Here is a 26,213-nt window from a genome sequence, read left to right as displayed (position 1 = left end):
GCGTGTGCTTGTGTAAGACACAGAGAGAGACAGGGATGGGAAGCAGGAGAGGAAGGAGACATTCAAGGAAGGAAAGAGGACAAGGGAGACAGGGTCTGAGAAAAAAGAGGAAGGAGAAAGACTCGGGACAGACAACTGCCTGTCCCTCGAGGCCCAAGCATACAGAGGCACCTCAGAGAGCTGGCTCTTCAAGCCACCTGGGACACATCTGGGGTCAGCAGAGGACAACATGATCAGGACATAGCCTGGAACTAGGCTGACCTGCCTGGTCTGTGCCACCCTCTCCCTGGGCCTGTTTGGCACAGGTGGCCATAGCTCCTCCCAGCCTCTTTCACTGGCCAGGCTGGTCACTCAGGACACTGTGAGGAGGCCTCCCCAAGCCCTGTCTACAGCCCGGGCAGGTTGCCTGGTCTTGGTGCCAGTGCCAGGCGGGTGTGAGGCCAGCTGTGCTCAATTTGGGCCCCTCCCAGCTAAGGCTTCCTGGAGGTTCCAAGGCCAAGCCTGCCAGACCGGTTCCTACACAGCCTGGCTAGTCCTGCCAGTTCACTGGGAGCCCTTGATCCTGGATGGTGTGATGGCAGCCCCCAGGCCTATCCCAACAAGACCCTTGACCCAGGAGATAATTTTCAGTGGTGGCTGGCAAGACTGCTCCTTTCTGCTCAGATTTCCTCAGGGCAAGAACAGCCTCAAACAGCCTCTGAGTCAGAGGGTAGAGACCCTGGGAAGTTTGGGGAGGTTCAAGTGTCCTAAGGAGGCAAGGTGAGAAAGGGACTGAGGGACTCAGGAACCAGGCAGTGCAGTGGGGAACAATAGAGTGTATGGGTGACTCTGTCCAGGTCCCTCATGACATAAAATGAAGCCTGTCTCTCTAAGGAGCAAACAGGCTGCCCTGTTGCCTCGCCAAATACATGAAGACTCTCACCAAGTCTGCCCATGCCCACCACAGCTTTGGGAGGATTTGGCCAATCATGTTAGATCTCAGTCGTAGGCTCCTTAGCTGTTGGCCCTGCTGCCTGCTGTATCCATCCCCATACGACAGAGATGGTGCCACTCCCCCAACTTTTGTCCTTTACACAGTGATGACCAGATGCCTCAGGTTTACCGCTGGACCCCGGACAGCCTGAGTCTGAGGGGTCCTCCCTTGTGGAGTGACTTAATACAATGGCAAGCTAGGGGACACGGGTGGACAGACCCACTCCAGGCTCCTAAACCCAGTGAGGGACCCAAGCATAGAGCTGCCAGCATATCACCCCTACTGGAAGGGGATCCTGGGCTATAGGTGTCTTTGTGCTGGGTGGAGGTGGGATTAGGGGTGGGGTTGGACCAATTCAGGGCATCCTGTTCCCAGCTGTCAGCAGCCAGAGGCCCTCCAAGGATAAACTTTAAGAATCACGCCTTAAGCCAGCTGTTGTTCCCCACTCCCGTCCAGAGATCCAGGGCCACCTCCGAGGGACCTCAGCAACTCGAGGCATACTTGATCTTCCAAGAACCTGTAGAGGATCAGTTTCTGTGGAAGCAGGTGCTGGGGCCTGGGACCTCGGAGACTGCTTTCAGCAAGGGCTCTCCGCTTCTGGGTCGGAGACCGGACAGTACAGGGCAGTGGTTTTGAAAGGAGAGACCCATGCCGGGCGGTGGTGGCGCACGCCTTTAATCCCAGCACTCGGGAGGCAGAGGCAGGCGGATCTCTGTGAGTTCGAGACCAGCCTGGTCTACAAGAGCTAGTTCCAGGACAGGCTCCAAAGCCACAGAGAAACCCTGTCTCGAAAAACCAAAAAAAAAAAAAAAAAAAAAAAAAAAGAAAGAAAGAAAAAAAAAAAAAGGAGAGACCCAGAGCTGGAGACAGGGACCTGGCTCTAGGCTGGTTAGAGCTCTACACGCTCCCTCTGAGAAGTGGGAATGCATCAAGGATCCCAGTGTGGGGTGTTATACACACTGCTCATTTGCTGGGAGGATTCCGACGGCAAAGAGGCAACAAAACCTCTATGGGCGCCAGCAGTGGGATCCTGCTGGCTTGGACGGGAGGCTTTGGGAAGGAGCCTCACTGGGGCTCCAGTGATGAGACCAGGGACGGCGGCAGCGAGTCGCTTAAGGCGACCAGACCCCATCTTAGGTAACACATAGGCTGCACCCCATGGCAGGGTTGACGGGAACTTTCCGGAAAGGGCGCAACCCTCTCTGCCCGAGGCCGATCATGAACGTTCTACTGCAGGCCTGGACTCTGGTCGGGGGTCCCCGGGGCCCGAAGCTGCAGGAAGTCGGGTTGCGCGCCGGGCGGCGCCGGACTGGTCCCGCAGGGCCGGGTTCCCTCGTAGCAGCCGGAAGCCCCAGGCCCAGCCCGTCGGAATCCGAGGAGGGCGGGGGAAGGGAAGCGCTGGCGGGGCGGAGGCCGCGCGGCTGGTGGGCGGTGCCTGCCCTGCCCGGGCTGCTGGCCCCAGGCTTCAGGCGCTGCCAGGACTTGGGGACTATCCAGAAATGATCCCGCAGTCTGAGACCGCGGCCGGACAGCAGGAAGTACCGCGCGGTCGCGCTTCCCCGCAGCAGGCGCCTCCCGGGCCCGTTCATCCTGGGCCAGCGGGAGCCTAGCCGGGCTGTACGGACCACGGCCGTGCCCGCGGGTCCCAAGGAGAGCGGGAACGTGGGAAGTTGAAGGGCGCGATGGTTCCCTCCTCGGGGCGGGGGGTGGGGGTGGGGGGACGGTGTTGGAGGCGGCCGCACAAAGCCAGAAACCTGTTTTGTAGGTGAACAACCCACTGGAGAGGTTGTGAACTCCACGGGGCTTTCCGTCCTTGATGCCGGGGTGGAAGACGACCCCTTGTCTGTCCAGCTCAGGACACCAAGCACTATTAGTTATAGTCGGGCTACCATTGGGGCCTTGGTAAATTGGGCCGCAGGGGAACCAACCCAGTGGGAAGGCCGATGGTGCTTCCAGTAATTGATGGAGCAACTTCCTCAACAACCACCAGCTGTCCTGGAACTAGCTCTGTAGACAAGGCTGGCCTCGAACTCCGAGAGTTGCCTGTCTCTGCTTCTCTAGTGCTGGGATTAAAGGCGTGCCTCACCGCTGCCCAGCCCACCAGAGCCTTTTATTGGAGCCATTATTCCATAGAAATAGGAAATCGCAATGTGGACCACATGTCCATCCCATAAAGACGGCAGGGTGAAGTTTTTGCTGCAGTGATCCATGAACCATGGCTCAAGCAGAAACCCCATGTTCCCAAAGCCAGAGGCAGGCACAGCACACAAGACTTCCCTCTGAATTCCGTGGCCTGGCCTTCCCAGATGTTCTAGGCCCTGTTGCCCTGCCTGACAAATCCATCTGGCTCTGGTTCTCCCGCCCCCCCCCAAGGGTAGGGGGTGGGCACAAAGGGCTGCCCCAGGGTCTGCAGATGCCGTTGGTCCCTTCTCCAATCCACTGCCGTGTACAGGCACACAGTGCTCACACCTACACATACCAGAGCAGAGACAGGTGTCCCAAGATCAAGAAACCTCTGCGTCCTACCATAGACAAGCTATGTAGGTTTGGATGTCCCCACAGCTGTGTTCCTGGCGCGTCTCAGTTTGGCAGTAGCAGCTGCACGGAACAGGACTGGGGTGAAGATACCTCGTTTCCCCTCTCTAGGGGCAGCCACCACTTCCTCTGGTTCCTCAAAAGCCTGGGACAACTAGCTCCCTCCCAGCTCAACAGACAGGCCGAGGATCCTTTGAGTGCCACCAGTGTGGAATGGTCCCTTCTGAGGAGCAGCTGCTGGATCAGGGTCCACAGCCAGGAGCCGAGATGAGGAGGGAATCAGAGTTGGAGACTAGAAAAGAAAGAGGGTAAAACTTGCGTGTTTGGGACAGATGGTCAGCTAGCCATGGATGAGAAACCTGGCTTGCCTAAGTCAGGCTGGGCTAGTGGCCTGAGTCTGGCTAAGCTAGGCAGCTCCCTTTTTAGCTGTGGAGTTGAACACATGGCCCCTGACATTTGAGAGCTGCCATCAAACAGCTACAGGGAGGGCTGAGGGGGCACCCTCAGGTAGGTCCTTGCTCGAGACTTTAGAAAGGGTCCCCCCACCTTGAGTTCCCGTCTTCCCTGGATTCCCAAACAGGCCTCTGTGTATCAAAATCAATGTGGACCAGAGCCTGGGCCCAGCTTCCTGCCAGGGAGGGCTGCTAGGTCCACCTCAGGGGGAGGAAGGCCCATCCCAGACTGGCTGGACACCTGGCTCGGCACAGGATACCATGAAGACAAGTGAGGCCAGCCAAGTCCTCCTGCCTGTGCCCACCTGCAGTGGGCCACCTGTCCCAGGGCTTAGTGCCCCTGACGCCAAGACTCCTACCAACCTGGCACAGGCCTGATCGCAGATGGCCGTATGCGTCACCAAGAACATGGAGTGGTAGGGGTGGACAGGCATCCAGATCTCAAATATCCCCATCCTCACTCCCTCCCCAGGGTCGCATGGCTGGTGGGGGGTGAGTTCTGATCACGTGTTGGGTGTCTGTGGGGAGGGCTTCCATGCCCAAACCTACCCTTTGCTTTTGGAGTCTACTTCTTGTATGGACTGGACTCCGGGGATTCCAACACCCAGGCCACCAAAAACAGGACCAAAATTCTTGCCGAGCAGGCAGAGTCCTCCTCCAACTCAGGCCTGCATGGTGGGGCCTGGTTCTACCTCATCCTGGCCAGAAGTCTGTTACCCCAAAACGGTCAGAGGGGCTTCAGAGAAGGCACCAGGGATAGATAGGGGTGGCAGACCTAGGCCACAGTCTGGCTGGATGGCCCGAGGGAGGAGATAGGAGTTGGGGCATCTAGAAGGTACAGGCTCTCACCACAGTGGGAATGGGCATGGTGAATGGCTAACTGGACTGACTTTCATGGTAACAGGACATTGGCTTAGGTTTTCCATGGAAGAAGCCTGGGATTGGTCTTTCCAGATAACAGCACAGTTGCTTGGCCTGGGGCCAGCCTCCTGAACTCTAGGGCAATACGTAGGAGTCAGGAGACAAAGAGGCACCAATTGAAATGAGGGTGGGCAAGGCACAGATAGGATTCAGGGCCATCTGGGAGCTGGAAACAGGTACCAGCCAAGAAGGGCGATCAAGAGCTGCAGCTGAGTCTGAAGGAGCAGCCATGTCCATAGAGGCCTTGGCTGATGTAGGAGACCTCAGCCAAACCTGGGATGGTGGAGTTTTCCACCCAGGCCTCCCCTCCCTCAACCCTTCCAGGGGTCCTGGTTCCTTTTGGATTCTGGGCCATGAGTACCTATAATCCTCTTAAGTTCATACCCAGAGATGAAGTCTAGGGCAACCCTGGAGGCAGGAGACCGGGTTTGGAGCCTTGGAGAAAGCCTTTCCCCTGCCTCCTGATGCCAAGGTCATTCACAACCAGGCCTTCCTCTGGCTCTGTTCCTCTCATGCCTCCAACGGCTATAAAGATGGCTCCAAACAGCCATCCACAGTCACTGGTAAGAACACAAGTCCAGACCCCAGGCTGAGTGGGCCCTTGGTCACCTGGGCTATAGCATGACTCCCCTCCCTCCAGTTCATGCCTAGGCTGCCAGGGCCTCAGTGACAGATGAGCTAACTCCCCCCCCCTCCCGCCCCCTTGAGACAAGGTTCAAAAGACAGACCAGGCTGTTCTGGAACTATGAAGACCTTGTCTGGTCTTGAACCTCTGGTTATCAACTCCATTGGCCTCTTCAGTGCTGGAATTAGACGTGAGCCACCACACCAAGGTCCAACTGCATTCTTCTGAACCCCTGGGTCTGGTGGATAAGAAGTCCAGCTAGGATGGTGGCCTTTTCCAGGCTAAGCACGCTTCTGCAGTTCCCAGGAGAACCTGAGGCAGGACAGGAGGCCAAGTCAGATGGAGGGGACCCCGGAGACACAGGGACAGGCAGAAATGGGGTGCTGGTCTTGTGGAGTGGCTGGCTGGTGCCCCACTCACAGGCTCCTGTGATGAAGGCTGCAGACCTTGGGGCAAGATTCTGGCTCTATGCACAAGAGGCAGGGACGGCTAAGTGTTCCCCACAGCACACGGCACAGGTGCTGGGGGGGGGGGGCGCGCTGATGCAATGCCTCTGGGGAGCTGCACTCTTATTTGGCCCCAAGGGAGTTTTGAGCCAGCATATCTTTGTGGAAGCCCTGCTAGGAAGGTCATCCCCGGTCCATCTGCCCAGCACTGCCCACTGTGAGTCCTGTCCAAACCTGGTCAAGGTTCTCAGTCCAGAGTTCCTGGAAGCAGTTAAAGTGACCACAGCCCCAGGTCTAACCTGTAGAGATGCCTTCCCCCATTTCCTGAGGACTTGACTGCATGTATGGGGTTTGCCAGTGCCCACAGTACTCTCAAAGTCCTTTATTGTACAATGTCATGTTTGGGGGATGGGGGCAAAAGGACTAACAGGTACACAGAGAAATAGATAAATATGCCAAGCTTTTTCTTTTTTCCTTTTGAAAATCAGGCATTTATAAACAAGAAAGCATACATTAATTACATAAAAATAGTTCTCGAGTAGCAGAGTAAGCCATCGTATTGTCATTAGCAGCAGCGCAGGACTGGAGGGTGCAAGGGCTTGGGCAGTTATGACGGGAGAGGTGGGTTTATTTTCCTTTAATTGATGAAAATGTCATTTGAGAATCCTGACTTCAACGCAAGAACTCCCCTCCGCAGCCCCAGGGTGGGCATGTGGGGAGGGACCACAGAGGATACTCTGCATAGGAATTGGGGTTAATGGGTGGCCACGGAGGACACCACATGGGAAATGCCACAAGATGCTTCTGTCCCCTCTGGCAGATGAGCACTTTGTCCTCAGTTAAAAAAAAAAAAAAAAAAACAAAAAAAAAAAACCAGAAAGCAAGACAACCAGCAGGTAAGAAAAGTTTACACGTATAATACAGCGGTGTGAAATGGGAAAGTATTTACATGTGAGTTGTTGAACACTGGCTAGCTCTGTATGAAAAGCAGGGTGTCGTGGTTAGCTGCTCACCAATGAGTGTTATTGCTGTTGGTTTTTCCCTTCATTAAAAATCTTTCACGATAGAAATGATGCGTAAACTGCTAAGGGGTTTAACACACAGGGAGAGTCGACACCAACATGATGGGAACCTCTCCTCCTTTCTCTGAAAAGGAATTTGCAGCCTTCCTAGTAGGGAGCCAGGTGTGCAGTGCCTGGTCGCCCTCAGTCCACAGCAGGTCCTGCAGAGAGCAGGGCTGCCTTCCACAGCAGCAGCAAAAAATACCCAGTGCTTCGCCAGCGTCACCCAGGACAGAAGCAGCCGAATGACCTGGTCTCTAGGTCTCACAGGGCCCACATCACAAGCTTCTGGTCCCACTGCCTCCAAGAGCCTCACCGGAAGCAGGGAGAAAGGAGGGACCCTTCCCAGACCGGAGTCACTCTGGCACGTGAGGAGTCTCTGCTGCAGACAGCGCACTTCCTTCCCATAACTGGGCCAGTGCTGGACCAGGGAGGCCAGGAACCCGATGGTGACAGAGCTGTGGCAAGGAGAGGCTCTGCTGGGAAATGCAAGTGCCCTGGAACCAAAGGCTCAAAGGGGCCCAAATCACTGTGATCTCCTACAACAGGGACAGCCACACAGAAGCACACCAACACACTTAAAGCTTTGCTCCAACTAAATCGTTTAGTTTTCCTTGAAGAAATGACTGAAAAGCACAACTCTAGAAAAACAAGGCTGAAAACAGCATTCTTCGTGTTGCGTAACAAAACTGACCCTTTAGGAGACAAGGTCATAATGCCCATGGATGGGTCTAGCTATGGAGATGTGAAATCCATGCATACAAGTTTCATAACTGAGAGGAAAAAAAGCCAAAGAAAAAATCCAAATAAACGCTGTGTATACATGATGTCCCTTTTGCATTGCACTTCAGAAGGGGGGACCCGGCAGCAGCCCAGACCCCCTCAGTAAACCAAGGGCAAAACCCTGCAGACAACCTCGGCACCGAAGGTCAGGACTTAGCAGTCTCCAGTTGCAGGCAACAGTCCTTGAGGTCATCTGTACCTGCGCCAGCCATCTCCACCTTCCCTCAGGTCATGGCTGCCCTGTCAGGACTGAGCGGAGGGCTTCTGTGTGATCTTCTCATGTAAATAAACACAATTGGAGGATGGGTGGTGGCCTCTTGTCTACTGGGGAATCATTTTTCAAGCTTGGGCATAAGAAACCTTATACAATTTGCATAAACAGTTAAGAGTAAACGAGATTATTTGGAATAAATGCAAGTAACGTATTTTGACAGTGGCAGATTCAGTCGCTACTGAAGACGGTATTTGGGGGTAAAAAGACAAGTCAGGGTTTGCTGTACAAGACGCTGGAAGGCACAGGACGACCCCCAAGTTCAGTCTCTGCGCTGTCGTTTCTTGTGATTCCCTTGTTCAACAAGCACCAGAGGGGATTTCTAAGCACTCGAGCACTTAGGGTTTGAACTGCTCTAGAAATCGGTAAAAACCTCAGTTAACTGGGAGTAAAAAGAGAAGGGAGGGTCTGACAAAGTGCAGTTCTAGATACGTTTAAATGAACAACAAAAGGGGGGGGGAGTGATATAATGCTGTTTTTGTTCCAATGCTGCAGCCTCAGTCCCGAGATGAGGAGTGATGTCTGCCGCATTGAAAAGGGGTTGCTGTGGTCAAGCAGCGTGTGGGTTGTGGGTGGGCGGTGGTGTGTATGGGGAACAACACAACATGACACTGGACCATGGCCACTGCCTAACACAGGTTAGCCCCTCACGGTGAAGGTGGGCGGGGGCATCCAGAGGCCTCCACAGACTGTGGCTCAGGCCCCTTGGTGCCTGCAGGGCAGGGTTAGTGGTGATGTTGGTGGGCGGGGCAGCGGCGGTAAGGCGGGCAGTGTTGGGCTCATCTCGCACGCGGTGCTCTCCCTGCTCTTCCTGGCAGCAGCAGGAAGACTGGGGTCCTTGTTGCTGAAAAAATAGACTCTGAAGAAAACCCTTGCTGTCCTCTTGCAGCCGCGGGCACAGATGAGCGGTGATGGCTTCCCAGGACGGTGGTGGGTGGGTGCCACCCCCACCAGAGTGGGTGTCCAGATGGCGTCACGTGTAGGGGCCTTTTACAGTTACTCATTAAAAAACATGTTGATTTTCTGAGTATCAAGTCTCCTTACTGGTTTAAATAGCTTATAACAAAAGTGTAAATGTTAGCATGTTCCAGCAAGCAGAGGACCAGCTGCAATCCAAAGAGCCAGTCTCAACTCCGGCTGCAGCTGGGGGACATGGCTTGCTCACTTGAACTGGGCCAGTAGAAAATTTTGCAGTGGATTCCAAAAGTATGTGGTTACAAACACTCGCTTGGTAATAGGCACAGTAGAGACGTTGTGCTGTGTGGCTGCAGAGCAGGGGCTGGGCCTGCAGAGCACGTACCCGCCGCCCTCTGCGCACAGATGGAGGTCCATGCGGCAGTGGCAGGCACTGCCCAGGCTAGGGATCCAGCTCGGCATTGCCTTCGCCACCCACATTCTCAGGCCGAGGCCGAGGCCACAGCTGCTCCTGAAGTTCCTTCACCACCTTCTCCAGGTGCTCACGGGCCTCACGTTCCCTCAGCAGGTCAGCTCGGAGCTGCTCTCGGTCCGCCTCTGCATGCTGCAGCTTAGCTTGCAAGTCCTCAATCTGAAAGGGACGTTGCGTGGTCAGTAATGCCCGACACCAGCACTCCCACTCAAGGCCCCATCTCCCTTTAGAGTTCCTAGTTAGCCCTTAGTGCCATGTCTGTCCCCATTCTACCTGAATGGCTCCCAGCAGGGCCCAGATGTCCACGCAGAGCAGAGGCTGACTCCACTCCATCCTGTACTTCTGAAGTACCCAAGATGGAACCAAACAGTACTACAGATGTAGAAGACTTTCCCTGCCTCCCTGGGATGGAGCCTTAAGCTCTGGGCAGTTACCAAGCAGGAAGGGAAGCCTATGTTCTGGGGCCACAGTGGTCCCGGCAGGGAGCTGGAGCACCGGGACTTCACCTTAGGGCCTCCAGGCACAGCTCCTCACCACCTCACAGGCCAGCCTGAGATGGGCCATCGAGCGTGCTGGGTCTGCGACAGCAGCTGTCCACTGTGCATGCGCCAGTCTACCAGCCAACCCACCCTAGTACCTGGGCTGAGTACTTGGCACGCAGGCGGCCGGCCTCACAGCCCTTGTCACACACCCGGACCTGCCGTGCCTGCTCCAGCTCTCGCTTCAGGCGCACCCGAGACTCATTAGCCTCTTTCATCTTCTTCTCGTTTTCAGCTCTGAGCCGCTCGATCTCTTTCCTCAAGCTGCGCTTGGCCTCTGTGGCTTCCCGCAGTTTCTCCTTCTTGGCCACACGCAGAAATTCTAGTTCCTGGGAGGACATGTAGCAGATAGGTTTAAGAACTGCCAGCCCAGCACCTCTGTACCCACCCTGCACCCACAGTCTCCTCACCTTCCCTACAGAGCTCAGCAGAGAGTTTATTACGAGCTGTTGGTTGCTTATATCAAGGCTGCAGCAGAACCTTCTCACACCTCCTCCTCCTCCCAAATGCACATGCCATGCCTCACGGGTAGGGGGGGAAACCACCAGGGAGACAGTCTCAGACACTGTGCACCCGAGGCCTCAAGTTGCCCCCAGCCAGATGGAGCCACTTACTTCTGGTACTTCCCATGCCCGTCCCCCTTGTTAGAAGGCAGCATGACACCGTCCCCCATGAATAATCATGTGGGAAATCACACCTCCACCCAGAAGCGGGCGGGGGGGGGGGGGGGGGGGGAAGGGCGAGGCAATGACTAAGACTTACTCCGAGCAGAACATCTGAAATCCTGCAGCCCTGAGGATTGACAGGGTTGTGTTGTGCTAAAAGCCCACGCATGTGAGGCTGCCCCCAAAGCTGCCAGACTCAGGCTGGGGTGTGAATTCAGCAGAGGTTGAGCCCGCAGCAAAACCTTATGCTGAGCCCTGGCGAAGACCAACGGCTGAGTTCTTTACTCCCCAAGCTGCCTGAGAACTGGGCCTCCCTTACTCGTGCCGGAAAAACAAACAGAATGGAAAGAAGGAGAAGAGGAATGGCTACAGCGGCTACAGCTGGAGAGTGGGGGCCCGGCCAGCAGTGTGTAATTGTGGAAGCGCACGTGCACCTTCCCAGCGTGCACTTTTGGAGGCCTGCGGCTAAGCCCCTTTTGGAGACGTCCCTGCATTCTATGTGCAAAGCCACTCTCCACTCACCATCCACACTGGCCTTTACCAACTACCATGCCAGTTCTTTCAGTGAGACCCACACACAGGGAAAGCTGCAGCTGAGACCACTATGGGAGCCTTCCTGGAAGCACAGGACCCTGCACATCAAAGAGCCATCACCTGTATCTTATGGCCCTGCCTGCTGCCCACTCACCTGGTGCAGGCTGCGTTTAGCCTGCAGGGCTGCTGTCAGCTTCTCCTCTTGCTTCACCCGCATCTTGACCACCTCATGGAGGAACTTCTCTTTGGCTTCCTTGGTATCCAGGCCGCCCTCCAGGGCTTGCCGCAGATGCTCCAGCTCTGCCTCCAGCCCACTTGGGGCATCGGCATGGGCTGTAGCATCAGGGGCAACCACAGGTGGAGCAAGCATGCCCGGGGAGCTGAGGTCCTTGGCAGAGCTGGACGAGGTAAAGGACGGAGAGGAGAGCGAGGACAAGGAGGAGGTGACTGAGGACAGACAGACAGACAAGCCGCAGCGTTAGGCACTCCGCTCACACCATGTGTCCCACCCTCCCCCATCCCCGTACTGACGCCCAAGGAGCAGAATCCAATCCATACTTACATTCCTCTCTGCTTTCAACTTCCACCTCAGCCTCAGAATCCTTGTCTTCCTCTGGGGCAGCCACGGGTGTCAGCATGTCTGGGGCTCCTGGAGTTTCCACAGCCAGCTTCCGCTTCCGTGGCTGGATACAGGTGGTAAGAGGTTCTGGTGCCCGGGAGGCCACAGCAGTGCATGGTGGACTGTTCACAACCTTTTGCTGGGCTGGTGGTGCTAGGGCCACATTGGGGGCCACAGCTGTCTCAAAGCTCTTGTAGGAGTAAAAGCTGTAAGAGGCACAGATGCTTAGCAGGGGTACGTCTGCCTCACAGGTCCCTATGAGCTGTGGGAGGGCCCCTGCACACTCAGCCAATCTAAATCCACAAGGTCAAGGTTCCAATGAGAACACAAATCTCCCCCAGAGGCTGGGGTAGGCTGGCCCACAACTGGACCTTCATGCCCATGGGAAGCTATTATTTACTGATTTATCTATCTCTATTAAACCCTAGCTGGCTTAGAATTTGCTGTCTGTATCAGGCTGACCTCAAACTCGGAGATTCACTTGCCTCTGCCTCCTGGGTGCTAGGATTGAAGGTGTGGATCACCATGCCCTGCTGGAAAGCTAACTTTTAATAGACAGGTCTGTGAGCTCAGTAACTTCCCCCAAGACTTCAAAGCTCTGGAGAGTTCATCCTCAGACTAAAGACACCAACGCCACTGCAGTCGGCTAACCATAGTCTGGCCCTCCTGTGCATCCCTCACTCACCTGTCTCGAATCAGGGCTGGGAGGTGTGGGGAGGTCTCTTTCTCACTCGCTGACACTGCAGGGGACCAGGGCCGGAAAGCAGAAAGGCGCTGGCGAGGGTGGGCGCAGCCAAGGCTCTGTCAAGAGAGTCCCCTATGTAAGTGACTACAGAAAAACAGGCCACTTGAGTCCTGAGACCAGGATGAGCCACAGAGTTGGCTCCAAGAAGGGCCTGGCACCCTCCCCAAAGACCCCAGACAGGTTCCCACATAGCACCTTATTGGAGGAACCAGCCAAGGTCCGCAGCCAAGTGGACTGCTTGTCCTTCTCAGAAGACGCGGGGGACTGTGAGGAAGTGTCGTCTGCTTTGGGTCTTATGGAAGCTGGGGGCTCTGAGACCTGTGATCAACACAAAAGGCCCTGTTGGGATCCCTGGGCTCAGGCAGGGTCTAGTCTTTCTACCAGCTCCATGGTAGCAAGTTCCCCACGGATCCAAAATGTATGGAGCCATGAACACAGTGTGTCCTTGGCCCTGAGCGGAAAGGTAAGCCTGCTGCCTCTGTGAAGGGGCAAGGGTGTCCCACGAGAATAGAGAGGACACTGTGCTGCTGTGGGCCGCTATGAGGTGACCTCACACACAGCTGCAGCGGGCTCTGTGTGGGTTGCCAAGATCCAGTCTGGCCTCCATGGTGCTCTGACCCTTAGGCTCTCTGCCTTCAGTCTACACTGCTTCCTTAGAACACAGATGCAATGTGTGTGGAAAGGCTGGAAGGGACCAGTTCCACTCCATGGCCCATGCCGGGAATGGGTTAAATGACCCAGCAGTGACCACAGGCTCAAATGTGAGCCAATAAGCAGTTATGCTCAAGCTCAGAAGGAGCCTGGAAGGGCTGCCCTCTGGGTGGCCTTTGTCACTGTTTCATTAGGGAGCATTAGAGATACCCCTCCCCAGAGGGAAGACCACGGCACACATCACAGGTGTCTGCATACTGCCTTTGTGGTCAGACACCTGCAGAAGTTACCAGCGCCCTAGCTAATCTCTGACACTCAGCACTAAGTGGAACACACCTGAGCCAATCTGTGTGGGAAAGTCTGTGACCTTCCACCCAAATGTTATTCCCCGCCCCCCGACATTCTATGCAAGACAATCACAGCATGGGCCTCTCCCAGAGCAGAGCCGCCTACAGAACTTAAGCTACTGTCCCCCAACTAGGGCCTAAGAAGATGATAGGGACCCTAGGGCAGAACCAGCAGATATACCAGGGCTTACACCGCGGTCCCAGGCACGCTGCCTAGAAGTTACCTGGGCTTGGAGGAGGGGGAGAAGTGAAGCCAAAGTGAGGTCTGTGACCTCTAGCCAGGGGGCCTCAAGTATATCAAAGAACAGGGTTCTTCTCCAGAATACTTTGGGGAAACACCCACCATACAACTGGCCCAGCAGAAGTAAGGCTGAAACTTTGCTGCCTGGAAGGGGGCACAGAAGCAGGCAGTCAAGGTGTTTCCGTGATAGGTTTCCTACCATGAAATTTAGATAGGAGGGGTGGATCAGTCTTTGTGGAAGCCTTCACCAAGGCCCAGGTAATGTGTAGTGCTTGGGCTGGGTCCCCATCCTAGGTGCCTGGGAGGCCTGCTGCCCTTCCAAGAATAAGGAGGTATTTGGAAGGACCCCTGTGTTCAGGGGCCTGGGACAGGGAGCCACTCTCTGGAGGGATTGTGCTGGTGTAAGGGATGAGGCGGTGCTGGTCCTAGGGTACAGCTGGGTGCATGTTCTTCACAGACAGACAAACAGCCAAGAAAAAACAACACCCAAACCAGCTCAGTTGTGCTGCAGCTTTCCAGAGGAGATGAGTCACAAGGTCATGGTGTCATTCAGCAGAGGCCATGTGTGCCCCCCGCAGGGGTAGATACCCAGGATGCTGGCTGGGGCAGAAGAACCCACTTCCGGAATTGCAAGGATCCCTCCCACAGCGAAGGCAGAAGGGTGGTGGTGTTGCACACCAGGGTGGGGCTTCCTGTCTAAGCAGACACTGGCTGGAGCAGGTGCAGAAAGTGGGCTCTATTCTCTCACAGAGAAAGCCACAAGTCTAGTCTGGTGCTGACTTGAAAACTCCAGAGACCTAGGGGGTGGGGAGTATGAGACACCTCCCAGGCAGCCTCATAAGCCAGACTGTGACCCAGCAGAAAAAGCTGGAGAACAGGACCACTGGGCAAGGCTGCTTCCTGTGCAGAGGGCGGGAGAGAGGGTGCCAGACTGATGTATTAAGGTCAAAGTCTCCTAAGCAGCCCAGTTGTTTCACACGAGATGGGGAAGCCCCTGGAGCTAACAGAGGAGTATGCAGGTACCTTGAACAGTTCTCCTGAGATATTTCATAAAAAGTCCAAAGAACTCCTACAGAACAAGGAAGTCTTAAAACTAGACGACGACAGGAATTCCCCCTTTACACCAAGTTGCAAAAGTGAGGGTGAAGCTGAAGGGCATCTGTGAGGCCAGAGGACCCTGAAGATGCCACTGAGACACAGCCTGGGGCAGAGCTGTACCACAGTGGTCAGTTACCTTTCTAGGGGCCTCAAAAACAGCCCACAGTACCTACAAGCCAGGAGGTGGCTTCAATAATTAGCAGAAATACCCAGCAGAGATTGCAGTATCATTCACTAACGATGAAATTAACAAATTATAGGAAGACAGCGAACCCTGGCAAAGGTAGAGGTAAGAGTCAGTGGCTGGCTGTTTTGCTTTTCTAACTTTGAGGCTGAACCCCAATATCTGTCTCGGGGTTTTATTAATCGTGCTACAGGTGGGGTCTGGATCCACATGCTAAGGCCAGGACAGGTCTACAAGAGGCAACCCTGCCTCCAAAGGTTCAATATCATAAAGCCATTTTATCAGACTGTATCAGGGAGGAGCTAGCTGGGCTGGCCACAGCAGTGCCCTGCGGCCACTTCCTCTCTGGGGCTTCAGAGAGTGGATGTTTGTTTCCCCCACATACCAAGGGAAAGACACATTGAGAACAGGTGCCACCGAGTGTGAGCCTCTGCACCTGCTGGGAAGGCCAGGGCCAGTCAGGGCTGCAGATCCTACAGAGCCCAAAGCAAGGAAGAGTCAGCTGCATGTGCCCACCCAACCCCAGCCTCCATACTCCACACGGTGGGGTCTGTGGGATTCCTCACTCCCACCTCCAAACATCTACCTCGGAATACTTGAGACACTCATGCTGACCAAGGACAGAAACAGGGGCAGGACAATACGGGTCCATGGGATACAGTAGAGCCTGGCATTCCAGAGATGAGCTGTGGCCAATGTGGCTGCTGTCTCTAGCACTTGCCTTTAGCCTCAGACAGTACAGAGAACAGTCAGGCAGAGCCTCAGGGATTTGTGGCCAGCAGGAGCCACACAGCACAGATTGGGGACTCTAAATCAGACAGGCAGTGTTTCCTGTGGATGCCTATGCCCAGTAAACAAAGACAGTAGGTAGCTGGAGAAACCCTCACAAGGCCTGGCAACTTGCCAAAGGCAGAGGGCCTTTGGCTAGTGCTTTGGAGATAGTGGAGAGTGAGCTTGGGATTCTAAAAGAGGCCTGCACACACTGCTAAAATCATGGTAACTAAATACCCACAGCAGAAATTGAGACCCACTAGGGGCCCAGGGAAGCCCCCACATAGCACCTGCTCACTCCACAGGCTGCAGAATCCTAGGAGTCCCCACCCATTCCCAGTCCTGAAAGAACAAGCTCATTGCCATTCTTCATCCCAGGAACTGCCCTCATGTTTAAGGAACTTCACTAGTCAGAGTCTCAGCCTCATAGAGCCAGGGGGCATGGTGCGCACACACACATCTTTAATCCCAGCACTAGGAAGGCAGAGGCAGACAAATATCTGGAAGTCCAGTCCAGCCTGGTCTATATAGCAAGTTCCTGGACAGCCAGAACTATAACAGAGAGACCCTCAAAAACAAAACAAAAAAGAATCTGCCTCAGAATCTACCCCCAAGGCCTGCCTGCCCAGCCATTCTTCCAGCCATATCCAGTTCCTTGTCTTTGTTACGTGGGTGGAAATACCATCCCAAATGCTGCTGATGGCACTAGGTGAACTCAGGGTCATAGCTGGGTGTGACAGCAACGTGCTCTGGTCACTATGCCAGACGTCAACCATCTTCAAGTAACCACCAAGCAGCCATGGGAGCACATAGGGGCCCTGCTGTATGTTCCTGGCTTTGTAGACAGTACCCACACCTCAGGGCACAGCCCAGGCACACTTCCAAAGGACAGAGGTAGAAAAGGCCAACAGAAGGAACAAATGTCAGGAAATGAGGCTGGCCTGATTCCAGCCAGGTTCTCAGCCTATTTAGTGTCAGGGTCTCTTGTCACTCAGGCTTTTAAACACACAAACAACAGCTACGCAGCAGGCAAGGCAGCGCTCTCTGTACCATCAGAGGGGTCACAGACACCTAAAGAAGCCTGTCATGTCTTGGAGCACCTCACACCTGAGGGTCCCGTGAGTGAAGTGTCCTAGGCTTGAGGACTAAACAAGGATAGGAAGGGACTTGGGATTCTCCTTGTGATGGAACAGTCTTCCCAGGTGGGAGCCAGCTCTGCTGTGGGGACATTAAGGGACATTCGTCCATTCAGAAGCTCTCAGAAATAATGAATCTCCCTTGGGACTGGAAAGATGGCTCAGGGGTTAATAGCACCGGCTGTTCTTCTAGAGGACCTGTATTTGGTCCCCAGCATTCACACAGTGACTCACAATCATCTGCAACTCCAGTTTCAGACTGATGCCCTCTTCTGGCCTTCATGGGTACCAGTCATGCACATGGTATACACACATGCATACAAGCAAACATAAAAATAAATGAAAAAATACTTTGGGGGGGGGATTTTACTTTGTGTTTAATTTTTTTTAAGACAAGGTTTCTTTGTATAGTCCTGCTGTCCTGAAACTCACTGGTCTTGAACTCAAAAAGATTTACCTGTCTCTGTCTTCCAAGTACTGAAATTAAAGGCATGTGCCACCACTACCCAGCTATGAATGTTTAGCCTGCATGCATGTGCATTATATGTGCCTGTTGGAGCCTCTGCAACTGGAGTTATGAACAGTTGTGAACCGTTATGTGGGTACTGGGAATAGAATCCAGGTCTTCTGCAAGAGAAAAAGTGTTCTTAACCTCTAAGTCACCTCTCTACACCCTTCCCTAGATAGGAAGGAAAAAAAGAAGGGAAGGAGAGAGAAAGGGAAGAAGGGAGGATAGGTGGGTGGGCTGCATCGCTCTCAAGACCCTGGCTCACTGTGGACAAATGCTGACTGTTCCCTCCCAGACTCGAGAGTCAGATACAAGGAGATGCCAACAGCCCACAGCAAAAGGATGTTTTACCTTGCCTGCCCTAGTAGGGGTTGTCACATATGAAAGACTGACTAGAAGCCAAGACCCAATTAAACATTATGTCACAGGTAGTCTCTGCCTAAGGGTATCAGGGCCTGGCTGCCTACACACAGACAGACTGAGACACTCTGCTGGGGACATCAAGACTCTCAGGGGTTAAATTAGTGGTCTACCTGTAACTGCGACCTTAAACTTGGCACAGTCGGGTTCTGGTCCTTCTGGCTAAAACACTTTGCCAATGTGGTGCTGTCGGTCCACCTCAAACTTCCTGGCCACTGGGGTTTGACATTCATACCCAGGCCCAGACAGTAACACTCAAGAGCCATCTGAGAGTCCACGATGTCCCCGGTGTGAGGAAACCTTTAAGAGGATGGTTTGGTGCCACCTCAATTCTGGAATCAGAGACAATATCAAGCAATCTTACCGCAGTCAGGGACAGCACAACTGGCTACCTCTCAAGGGTGGGGACCTCCATCGCACAACCTCACTAAAGTAATTCAATGGAGGATTCTTGGTAGACAGAGCTCATCTATGCTTCTGTCAGAGAACAAACAGTTCCTGAGTTGCTCGCTAACAACAAGCGGAGAGAGGTGCTGCCCCAGGGGTACTTGATGAGGAAATCTCTTCTGGACTTCAAAGGGTCTGCATGGTCCAGAGGGGTGAGCCTTGGGAAGCTCTAGTTTTGGCCCTGACACAGACCCAAAGGACATTAGCAGATGGCAACACCAGAAAACAGCTCTCAGAGTAGAGGATGCCATTTAAGTCTGGCAAAATTCAGCAGAGGGCCACTGGGCAGATGGTAAAGGTGGAAATGCCTTAATCCCATGATGGATGTTTCTGAAGTACCAACTTGGAGAGGAAGGTGGTGGGTACCAGCTAGGGTGATGCACAGGGGGCATCAACTCCACGAGTGACTTGGTAACAACACAACACAATGTCCCACCCAGAGCATGAGGTATGGCATGGTCTACTTGTAGCTCGGCTGCAGACTTTAGGCAGAGCCAGAATGGAGTCTACTGAGCCCAGGGCCTTGTGCAAATGATCTACTACTAAGCTCCATCTCCAAATCTCTCTCTGCAATTACTGAAGTAAGAAAGCATGTAGAGAGAGCAGTGGTTCTCAACCTTTTAAAAGCTGTGACCCTTTAATACAGTTCCTCATGCTGTGATGAGCACCAACCATACATTTATTTTCTTTAGTTTTGTTTTTTTGAGAGAGGGTTTTTCTGTGTATTATTCCTGGCTGTCCTGGAACTCGCTCTGCAGACCAGGCTGGCTTCAAACTCAGAGATCCGCCTGCCTCTGCCTTCAGAGTGCTGGGATTAAAGGCGTGCGCCACTACTGACCAGACACCAAATTATTTTCATTGCTATTTCATAACTGTAAATTGGCTGTTTTAAATAATAATATAAATATATCTGATGTGCATCCTCTGTGAAAGGATCATTCAACCCCAAAGGGGTCATGGTTGAGCAGAGGGTGGGTCTATGCAACAGCCAAGGTTGATGCCATCTATTTCCAAATGTCTGCACTTCATCTGAGAGGCCACAGGCTTCAAGGTCAAGACCTTCCCTTCCTAACCCAGCACAAGGATCAAAGGACAAAAGGACGTATGGCAAACACACCCTAGACAACTGAGTCTACTCTCACCCCATCCAGGTGGCTGCAGTGAGGGGCTGAAGCCACAGCCTAACCTCTCCTGAGCGAGAAGGACCAGCCGAGCAGAGGGCTGACAGCTGTTCTGAAGGAGCGGAGACAATGGAACAGTGCTGGCATTTTCTACCCTCCAACCAAGGGCTTAGTAAATTGGAGAATATTTGTCCTGCTAAATTACAGCCTACCCATGTGGTATAAGGATGGCAGCAGCCCTAGTAGTAGCCGGACAATCAAACAGGGAAGGGTCAGTACTGTCTTCTTTAGCTCAGTGCCAGGTCCAGGGCAGAGCCTCACTGTCTTGAGCACATGCCCATGCAGAATCCACGGAGAACAAGTTTCTCCCACCATGCAGGCCCCCAGCCCTTAATTAACTGATCAGCGGTGGAGTGCTACCATGGTCTGTCCTGCACTCTCTCCCTCGATGTTGCAGCAAATGAACTGAAATGCATTTCGTACATCTTGACGTGAGTCTGCTCTGCACAACCTTCAGGACCAAGCACGTTCTGAACCACTACTGCTCACAGACCATAAAGGTCAAAGTGCCGTGGATTCGAAGCTACATGTGTGCATGAAAATTTCCCCAAATAAATCTACTTTCCAGCAAGCACTGAAGATGCTCTACCTGCCTGGTTAAGGAATAAGTCAGGCAGACTGAGATGCTATCTCATGCCCTATTGGACAGCCAGGATGAAAACCATAGCCAACAGCAGGCAACAACAGGCAGAAAGTAGTGAACAGGAAACCCAGTAACCTACTTGTAGAAATACAAATTTGTAAAGCCACTATAGAGCCTGGCAGATCTCACAGGGCTGCCAAGGTTGTGAATGTGGTCAGATAGAGAGTATGTACCTAGCTAATAATATAAAGCCTGTGTTTGTTTCCCAGCATCAAAACCCAAAACAATTTAAAAACCATCCAACCAACAAACCAGAGCAGTCAAATGACTAGCAATCTCATGCCTGAGCATTTGCCCTGTGCTTCTGCAAGGTGCAGCCACTGAGATTCCCAGGTCCGCTCAGGAAATCTCTGCATTGTTTCTTACGACTTAGAATTCCACAACTGTCTCATAAACATGTTGATTAAAAAGCATAGTAAGGTGGCATGTGTTTCTACAAGCATGGCTGTGGATCTTTAGAACCTGGATAATACAAGTATTAGCAATGATGTGAAGACGTGTGCTGCTGGTGGGAATGTAATATGAAGGAACCCCATGACCTACAGGAAAGCACAGTCCACACGCAGGTGTACAAATGCGTGCAAGTGTCTGTTCACAGCACCACTGTTTGCAGCAGACAGAAAACGGGAACTACAGCAGATGCACAAACCGTGATGTGTCCGTACTGCGGGACGCCACTCAGTCCTCATGAGGCATCTACAGCTATAATATTGATGACCTTAGGAAACAGCTTGCTAAGTGATGAAAGTCAGTTACAGAAAAACAAGCAAACAAAAAGCCCACATACATTATCATTTTGTGTGAAGAAAAATTCTCTAACAGGAACACCCAGAGACAACTTAGATCAGTGGCCAGTGGAGAGAGAGTTGGGGTGGAGGGTCAGACAATGGTACAGACTTCATACTGGAGTGAGAAGAATGTTCTAAAATTAGTGGAGACGGTTTCATACGGTAAAATCAGCATCTTCATGAGAGACAGATGATGCTGTAATTTTTTAAAAAGTACTAAAGACCCAAAGCTGTGCTGAGGCCTTGGTGGGAACCACAGCCTAAGGCTAAGGTCTTCAGAGATCAGCACAGGCGAAACAGCCCGGGTGTCATGGATACAGCTGCCCAGAAGACCTACACGGAGGCCAATGCTAAGCCCAGGATGCTCTAGGTCTGAGTAGCTGCCATCTACAAAGCCCACGCCACAGACACAGGTACTCAGTGCGAACATGCAGATGGCAGCTGTTCTTTGTCAAGTCTCTAAAATGCAATGTTCATGAGGAAGAGAACTTGAGAGCAGGTGGCCTGACTTCTGGCTCAAGGAATATTCCAGACCTTATCATGAGGCAGAGAGGAACTCCTCAAATAAATATCCAGGAGGCGAGCAGAGACAGGGACCCCATGTAAATTCCTGTTCTACAGAAGCACTTGCCTGTCATAGTCAAAAGCCTGGAGGGCAGAGCTATAACGCTAAAACAGCCACCCAGGGGCTCCATGTACACTGTTCGTGTGTGTGTGTGTGGGGGGGGGGGGAACAACCGCCTCTCATTGCCCTTCCTGGGCAGCAAACTCACTCGAATCAAGCACAACGATCACAGGCCGGGACAAACAAACACCAACAGCAGAAACTACTATACTGCTCACGTCATGAGGTCAGGAGAGACCCATGCCACTGCCCCCCACACCTCCAATGTTCAGCTCTCTCCTAGGACACCTCACGGGCTCCACACTGTTTCTCACTGGTACTTCTGTGTCCCCTCGCTGTATTAACCTGGGAGCTAGCAGCGGGAGGTCTTAGGAAGGGGCAGAGACGGCCTAGGAGTGACGTGGTAAGCTGAAGCGCCAGGCTGACCACATCTGCTCACCCAGAAATCCTAGTGAAATGCATCTCTTTCCTAGTAACAATTCAATTGAGAATTTGTTCCAGTTTTTATTTTAAAATATCTATATTTAATTATGTACATGTATATACTTATGTTTGAGTATGCAATGTGGATACAGGTGACCAAAAATGTCAGAAATGTCTAAGGACATGGATCTGGGAGTTCCAGGCTGTGGTGAGCCCAACATGGGTGCTGGGAACCAAACTGAGAACCCTCTTTCCCCTCCAAAAGGCAGAACTTATCACAGACTTCAAACCAGTAATATCTTCAAATTAGAAGTTCTGTGAGAATTTAAAAAAAAAGAAAATCACTCAGCAATTTTTTTTTACGCCACTCTCAGAGATTTCCAAGTCCCCTCAGGATGAAGGCCCGGAGCTGCCGTTTATGCACACGGTTCCCAAGCATGTAACGGCGACACGGAAGGGAGGCACATGGGGTAAGATTACAGTGGGGGTGGGGTTTCTGGGGCAGCTGCACGGCTGGGACAGCCTCACTTTGTCACTTGCTGGGAACCCTTCGGAAAATCGCGCATCTGCCGCCCATCCACTGGGTGACTTTCTGCATCTAGAGGGTTAGGCGGATGGAAACTATTCATAGTGCGTCACTCTGAACAAGGCAGATACTGGACTTTCAAAATAGTCCCTTCTTAAAATTCTACATCCTGTTATTAACTGTCCCAACAGCCATATCCTGGTGGCTGTCTGGGGTGGAGGTGGGGGCTGCAAAAGCACCCCAACACGGTGGGACCTCCCCAGACCCTCAACATAGAGCACAATTCAAAATACCAGATAATGTCCTTTAGTTCAGAGACTCACTCCACAGACAGAATGGGGCATTGTAGGCTGCAAGGGAATGGAGGACACAGGCTGAAGGCTTGCTTCACATCCGGGCACCTAAAACGCGCTAGCGTGCTCACAGAGACCCACTCCAAACTCGAGTCCTCTATAAGAGCAGCAAATATTCTTAACCTCTCAGCCACCCTTTTCCCCATTAGGTAGAATTTACCACAGAGTTAAAACTAGTAATACCTTGAGGTTAAAAGCATTTAACCAAAAGTTCTGTTGAGAATAAAAAAAAAATGCATTTGAAAAGGGTGGTGACGCTTATCTCAGAGGGATACAAGGTCCCACCACGCCAAGGAGGGACAGCACAGACTCAGTGTCCACACACAAAGGGACTCCCAATCTATGAGTGCTCAACAGAGGAACACTAAAAGTGAACAGAGGCAAGGAATGAGAAGAAAATTTCCAGAAGACCAGGTGTGTTAATAGGAAAAAATTTTTTTCTCAAGAAAGTATCCAAATGTAAAACAGAGGAAAACCAAATGAGAATATGAAGCCAGCCACGGTCACAAAAGCAAGGACCCATAATTCCAGGGGAGAATGTGGTCTTAAGATGTGGTCTCTCCTGGCTCCTCTCTTTCAAAGTAGGTCAGTGGGTCTTAGACTCTTCGGGCAGTATCACCAGACTTCCCTCACGTTCCAAGCCTGCAGCCCAGCGGCTCCGAACAGCCTTTCCTGGGCCCTGTCACAAGCCTGCTCTCATCTAATGAGAACTCTGACCAACGTTACACAGAAGCGAACACCACGGCCCAGAATCCTTGTCCCATTTCGTCCCAACTCCACAATGGGCCCAGATCCCAGTCCAACCAGGTTCAAGGTTATTACTGTATCCTGTAGTCCCCATTAACATCTGTTCTGTTCCCGTATGGCCAGGATCTGCCTGACTCTGGCAAGCTGCCACCACCTAGTCCAGAGTCCTCCTTTCCTTACGCTTCAGATGGGGCTCCTGTCAGACAGACAGCAGGGGCTGGGAGACGGCTCAATGGGTGAAGTGCTGGCCATACAAGCCTAAGACCAAAGTTTTGATTCCTAACACGCACACAGAAGCTATGCTGTTGTATGTCTGTAACGCACAGCTGTGGGGTGGAGACAGGAGGCTGGGGGCTCACTGGACAGCTAGGATAGTGGGAAAGGTAAGTTCTAGCCCTCCATGATCATCCACATGACCTAGGGCTGACTGTCTGCAGGAGTCCCTGCTAGGAGGGCCAGAATGCAGCCCAGCGTTGCTGCTCTAGCAGACACCAGTCCAGCCACAACAGGCCCCTAGAGAAGAATCAGCATCATGTCCCCTGCTAATCCTTCAAAGGGCAGAGCAGAGACAGAATAATGTACTCACTCAACTTACAGTGAAGCCGTTAGGCAAAACTACCAGGACTTGGGCAACCCCCAGCAGAATGTTATCAATGCAGCAAAAGCTTCCCACAGGGGTAATTCAGAGCCAGAAGCTCCACAGCAGGCTTTGCTAAGGCCACTTTTCTAAGGTGAACCCTGCACTGTCTCACTCTGGAACTGGCTCGATTGGAGCTGCATGTCTTTTCCGATATTCCACAGCTCTAGAAGTTGCAAAGCTATTTTTGTAATCACCATTAATATTTTACACATGATAATTCACATTTCTCATCATGCTCAAATTAACCTATTTTCTAACTATTGTGCTACTGGGGAAGCAGATTGGATTTCTAAGTCAACCCCAATCCCCAAATGGAGTAGAAGCACCAGTTTTGAATACTGACTTCGACTCCTTTAACTTAAGTAGGTCATTTCTCCAGTTACTTCAATACTGCTCACAAGACTTCTCCCAGGAAACTAAGTTACCAAAAGCCTACCTTCTCCCTCCTGGGAGGACCAACTGAATAATCCTTCCCCTCCCAAGCTCCCGAGTTCCCAGCTCTCTAAAAAGATCCTCAGGAGTTGGATCTCTCTTTCAGAAGCAGAGAGTAACTGAAATCCCCAAACAGACACGGGATGTCCCTGTATGGTCACTGGAAAGTAGCTGTCAAAAGACTTAAGGCACAAGCCAGGCAGTGGTGGCAAACACGCACCTTCAATCCCAGCACTTGGGAGGCAGAGGCAGGCAGATCTCTCTGAGTTCGAGGTCAGCCTGGTCTATAAAGTGAGTTCCAGGACAGCCAGGGCTACACAGAGAAACCCTGTCTCAAGAACAAAAACAAACAAATAAGAGGACTTAAAGCACAAGGGCCAGAGTCCCAAAGCCGGCCAGCTGGAGCACACCAGCAGTCTGTGATGTGGGTGTGCCCCAGCCTGGGAGTATCAGTCTGGGTGGGGGTGGGGCAAAAGGACCTATTCTTTCCCAAAGCCAGTCCCTCAGACGCTCACAACTGACATTCCATCAAGATGACTCGCCAGAGGGCGGGATGGACTGTAATGGCTGCTTGGCCACCTGCCACCCCTTCAGCAGAGATCGATAAAGATAAACAGGCCTTCCCATCCAGGGCTGGAGGAAAGGCTGCAGTGAGAAGGACAGGGGATGAGGGAGGTGCAAGATGCTGTAGGCGCTGTTCTTGGAAGGCTGGTTCACCAAGAACCATCCTCAGCTGAGTGTTTCTCCAGCCAGCAGGAGGGGCCTTACTTCCCCACCTCCTCAGCAACAAGCCCTCAATAGCACAGAGCAGGGTAAACAGGCCTCATGGTCTGACCAACTTGGTCCCAAACAGCCCAAACCAAGCCTTCTCCAACACCTGGAAGTAATAGGCACCACATGTAATCTGAAACATATACTACATGCATCACTGAGGAGGTGTGGCCTGAGAAAGAACAGCAGGGTGACCTGAGCCCGTCTAACCTTTAAGTATCCAGACTAAACCCAGCTCAGTAAATACCCAGCCCGAGGCTCAGAGAGCAGCCAGGGTTCTGTCAACTACATACATCTTGAAACCAGCTGCCCTGGAGCCAGTATCCCTGAACCATTCTCACCTACTCTGAATTCACAGACTGTCCCAGCATGCACACTCACCTTAATAAACAGGGTTAGAGACAGGTAGGCACCTCCATGTTCCTACAGTCCCCAAGTGATATCTCTCAAGTGTGGAAGACATCACTGAATTGGGAGGTGTTCTTTCCCGTCTCAAGCCCCAGTGAGCAATGCACTCTACCCTCCTGGCACAGGCCCAACACCCTCTACTACAACACTGCACAGCCTAGACTGGCCAGCAAGTGACACTGCAGGCAGGAAAGCTAAACAGCAGCTGGCAGAGGAAAAGACAACTCGCTTGGCTGATCCCAAAGCCATGCTGGAGAAAGAGCTTGCTCAGGACCCGCAGCTTCTGACTTTCCTGCCACCTTCCAGGAACTAGGGTT

At 52.7% G+C, this 26,213-nt stretch overlaps 1 protein-coding gene across 2 annotated transcripts in view; it reads right to left on the bottom strand.

The window, feature by feature from the left end:
* Positions 1–7,598: 7,598 nt before the first annotated feature.
* The window catches only part of Ski (SKI proto-oncogene), a 66,738-nt gene continuing 48,123 nt past the window's right edge, over positions 7,599–26,213 (bottom strand). Inside the window, exons 2-7 of one of the 2 annotated variants that reach the window (XM_038333990.1) lie at positions 12,752–12,874; positions 12,497–12,612; positions 11,755–12,017; positions 11,347–11,639; positions 10,092–10,322; positions 7,599–9,613 (exon numbers count right to left, since the gene is read on the bottom strand). In XM_038333990.1, the coding sequence (XP_038189918.1) occupies positions 9,425–9,613; positions 10,092–10,322; positions 11,347–11,639; positions 11,755–12,017; positions 12,497–12,612; positions 12,752–12,874 (1,215 nt within the window). In that variant the 3' untranslated portion in view covers positions 7,599–9,424. The remainder of the gene's footprint in view (positions 9,614–10,091; positions 10,323–11,346; positions 11,640–11,754; positions 12,018–12,496; positions 12,613–12,751; positions 12,875–26,213) is intronic. The other variant, XM_038333991.1, reaches the window with a different exon arrangement.

The sequence above is a fragment of the Arvicola amphibius genome, chromosome 6, assembly GCF_903992535.2.
Source record: "Arvicola amphibius chromosome 6, mArvAmp1.2, whole genome shotgun sequence".
Lineage (NCBI taxonomy): Eukaryota > Metazoa > Chordata > Mammalia > Rodentia > Cricetidae > Arvicola > Arvicola amphibius.
The sequence above is the reverse complement of the archived record's forward strand: the minus strand, read 5'-3'. Positions and strand labels throughout refer to the sequence as shown.